At 38.4% G+C, this 4,044-nt stretch overlaps 1 protein-coding gene across 1 annotated transcript; it reads right to left on the bottom strand.

The window, feature by feature from the left end:
* Nucleotides 1-424: 424 nt before the first annotated feature.
* LOC120092094 (purine-uracil permease NCS1) lies at nt 425-2,506 on the bottom strand. Its single transcript, XM_039050295.1, has one exon. The coding sequence runs from the start codon at nt 2,275-2,277 to the stop codon at nt 601-603; it is 1,677 nt and encodes a 558-aa protein (XP_038906223.1). The 5' UTR covers nt 2,278-2,506; the 3' UTR covers nt 425-600.
* Nucleotides 2,507-4,044: the final 1,538 nt, after the last annotated feature.

The raw sequence follows: 4,044 nt of genomic DNA, 5'->3' as shown, positions 1-4,044 counted from the left end.
AAAAACCACCTCCTTTCTTTTACCCTTGGGCTTTAAATCGTTTAATTGCGAAATTCTGAAGTTCAATGTTTAATCCAATCTTGCCACTAAAATTAGCAGATTTTGTAGTGGTGGATACGGTTAAATTATTTGATCTGGATTTGGGTGATGAAATTCACTCCAACCTATTCAATTGATGTAATTAGTTTATTGTGGACATTTTTCAAAATAAAATGTGGGAGCATTTGGAATATATTTTCAAGTTTGTAATTTAAAAAATAAATCATTTTTGAAGAAATTAGAGTATTTAACCTCAAAATAACTTTTCAATTGTATTTTAATAAATTTTTATCAAAAATATTTAAATAAAAATAATATTTAAAAAATATACATTTTTCTAAAGTCAATTCAAACGGGTCCTAATCTCTATTAGATTATTACCTTAATGTCTATTTACATAATGTCTTGGTATTCCATTAATTTGGAAGGGTTAAATTTATGAATTATTCAAATTACACAAAAGAAAAATAAATAAATACATAAATCGAAATGAAACCGACCAAAATAATATTTTCACCAACTTTTTATTGTTTAAGCGCGGTGCACAGCATTTTGTACAAGTCAAAGTAGAGGCCCAAACCGGCGAGATAGTTTTCGCCGTTTCAACAGAATAGAGAGACCCCAGTAGCAAAATCCGGCCAAAAACGTACTGATAAACCACGCATTCCCGTAAATAACACTGAAAACTTTCGGCACTTTAGACACGATCTTCACCTTCTCCAAAAACCCAGGAATCACCGGCAACACTCCGACCACCAGCGCCGCCACAGCCGCTAAATTGAACCCACCGGTGTAGTAATAAGCCCCTGTCGGACTCGTAGAATACAAATCCTCAACACTCAGTTCCCTCCGCCGAATCAAATAGTAATCTGTCACCATCACACCGCCGATTGGACCCAACAGCGCCGAATACCCGACAAGCCAAGTGTAAACGAAGCTCTCACTTGAGCTCAGAAGCCTCCATGGCTGAAACAGAATGCCGATCACGGCAGTGAGCAGAGCCCCTCTGGTGAAAGTGAAATAAGAAGGGTTGAGATTCACCAACGCATTGGCCGGCGCCACTACATTGGCGGCGACATTAGTGGTGACGGTGGCTAAAATTATCCCAAAAATTGCCAAAACTTTAGTGGCAAAACCCCCAATATGGCCAAGAAGCTCAATTGGGTTCGAAATTATATGACCAAAAATCAATCCTGTGGAGGAAGTGACAGCAACGCCGACGAAAGTGAACGCCCCCATGAAAATTGGAAGCCCCAATTGACCAATAATTTGGTCTTTTTGACTTTTGGCATAGCGAGTGAAATCAGGGATATTCAAAGCCAGAGTAGCCCAAAAGCTTATATTAGCCGTAAGAGAAGGAAAAAACAGAGCCCAAAATTCAGAGGAAGACAATTTTGAGGTTAAAGAAAGCATATGCCCTAATCCACCGGCTCTAACACAAGACCAAATCAAAAGACAAACAGTGAGAAAAACAAGAATCGGAGCAGAGAAGATTTCGAGTTTACGAATCCCATCCATTCCTTTCCAAACACTTGCTAATTGAACGATCCAAAAGGCTAAAAAGCAAATAAATGCAAGAGGGGAAGTTCCCAGCCATGGAAGAACCTGTGAAAATGAAGATTTCTTGATACTTTCAGGCAATAGAAGAAAAATGGCCTCACCGGCGATCCACGTTTCGATTCCGTACCACCCACAGCCGATTAGTGCTCGGAGAAGCGTGGGGATATGAGCGCCATGGATTCCGAACGACGATCGGGCAAAAACAGGGAAAGAGATGCCGTATTTTGTACCTGGATGGCCGGTGAGAATTAGGGCAATTAGGGTTACGGCGTTGGCGGCAACGACGGTGGCGATGCCCTGCCACCATGACATTCCGAGATCGACTAAACTTCCAGCAAGATAATACGCTGGAACTCCGACGATGAGGCCGACCCAGAGCAGAGCCATCTCCGGCCACGAGAGCGTTCTCTGCTCCGGTGTTGTCGGGCGGAGATCCTCTCTGCCGGAATCTTCGTTCTGAGTGTCTTCCGAAGGGTGGTCAACGGCGGAGGCCATGGGAGGGGTGAACTTCAGATTAGAGCGGCGTTTGAGAAGTAATTTGGGGGTGACCGGAGAGAAGAGTAGCGGAGACTGAGAGACGGTGGGGTGGTGGCGATGGCGGTGGCGTAGGGCGGAGAGAGAAGGAGGGAGGTGGAAGATGTGGTGGTGAAGATGGAGGTTAATGCACTGAGTCACCATTTACTTTGGCCGGAATCTTTGGAGATTCCAAAAAGGGGAAAATGAAATTGAAAACAGAGGATTTTGGAAAAAGATGAGAATTGAGACACGAGTGGTGAAGAATTACTGATATGTCCTCCTCCAGTCCACAAGTAAGTGGAAACTTTTTTATTATTATTATGGTTAAACTAATAATTTAAATTGTTCAATTATTTAAAAACGACAAATCTACACATGTAATGTAGCACATTTTTAGTTGTATATATGTTGATTTGGATCATTAATGATTAATCTACACATAAGCTGATTCTTCTTTTCCTATATTTTTTTTTAGTGTGATAATAGGTTGTTATTTCTGTTACACTCTAATCCGACTTGTCCTAAATAATGTTCAACAAGTTTTTTAAGCTTCTTTTCATTGGTTTCTAAATCCAACTTGTTTATATGTTTGCTAAGGTTTAAAGATGATGCTTTTCACTATATTACCTAAAAGATGGTGGTTTGGATAACTACACTCCATCTTCGAGAAAAATATTAGTTGAGTTAAGTCTATGTTTACCAATTTCTAATTTTATTAATGTAATCATAATGAAATTTTATTAATAATCAATCGTAGTGGGCCACGATTGTAAATATAATTGAATTGTTTTTTTTTATCATATTTACTTAGAATTATAAATATGTCACATTTACTATTACAGTTGTCGTTTGTAAACATTTCAAATTCATAATTTTTTATTATCATGCTATAACAATAATGATATCAACGTAATTTTCGAACATAATTGGATGAGCAATTTTCGCTCGTCAATCATATTGCATTTTTTTTTTTTTTTTACAAATTTGGGGGCTCTAAATGTCAATACACCAACAATATACAAGTAAACAAGACCAATGTAATCAAATGGCGCCCACTTTTCAAATTATCATTGATTTATTATATTTTCTTTGGAGTAAACTTAGCCTAAATGTAGTTTGTTAACACATACCAAGTTAGTAAGAGGTTGTTTAGCTTGTTTTACTACTATTCAAACTCTTCTGTGTATAATAAACTTTTCTTATCTCATTACATTGGAAATAGAGATCCACGAATAACTAAAATACAGAGAAATTTTGGACTCGAAATATAACCCATGAAAAACTAAAAACACAAAGAACTTCTAGGCTAGAAACATAACCCACAAAGAACTAAAACACATAAAATCTTTGGGCTGGAAACAGAGATCCTCATAAAGAAATCTAAAACAGAATCCATGGACGGCTAATTGAAAATGGAACAAAGACTCACAAAAAGTCTGTTTATAAGCAGATTTGCAATAATTGCAAATAAACCAAATTGAACCAACTTGAATCAAACCAAACTGAGTGAACCAAACAGAATTGAACCAAACCAAATCAAATCAAATCAGACCAAACCAAAACCAAATTGGTCTAACATAACTGAAACAGATCGGACTGACTGAATCGAATTGATCTACCTGAACTGAAATTATCTCATGAAACCCACATAAAAGGCGGACAAGAAAAACCATTTATCACGGACCACATACAAACCCATGAATGGGGCCAGATCTCTATGGGTTGATAGAATAGTGTGAAGGCAAGGGCAGCGGTTTCGCAAGGCTGATCGAAGACCCACGAACGATTCTGATATACAACATCCACGAACAAAAGGCAGATGGCGATAGGTCTGGTACAAGCGGTGCCCACGGCCCCTGCTACTTCAGCAAAGATCACATTTTGATTTGCCATAGACCGAAATTGTTCTTCCCGGTGAATTTTTCGATT

This window comes from Benincasa hispida, chromosome 11, assembly GCF_009727055.1.
Source record: "Benincasa hispida cultivar B227 chromosome 11, ASM972705v1, whole genome shotgun sequence".
Classification (NCBI taxonomy): domain Eukaryota; kingdom Viridiplantae; phylum Streptophyta; class Magnoliopsida; order Cucurbitales; family Cucurbitaceae; genus Benincasa; species Benincasa hispida.
Note: the sequence above shows the minus strand (reverse complement) of the source record. Positions and strands in the feature narration are given on the sequence as shown.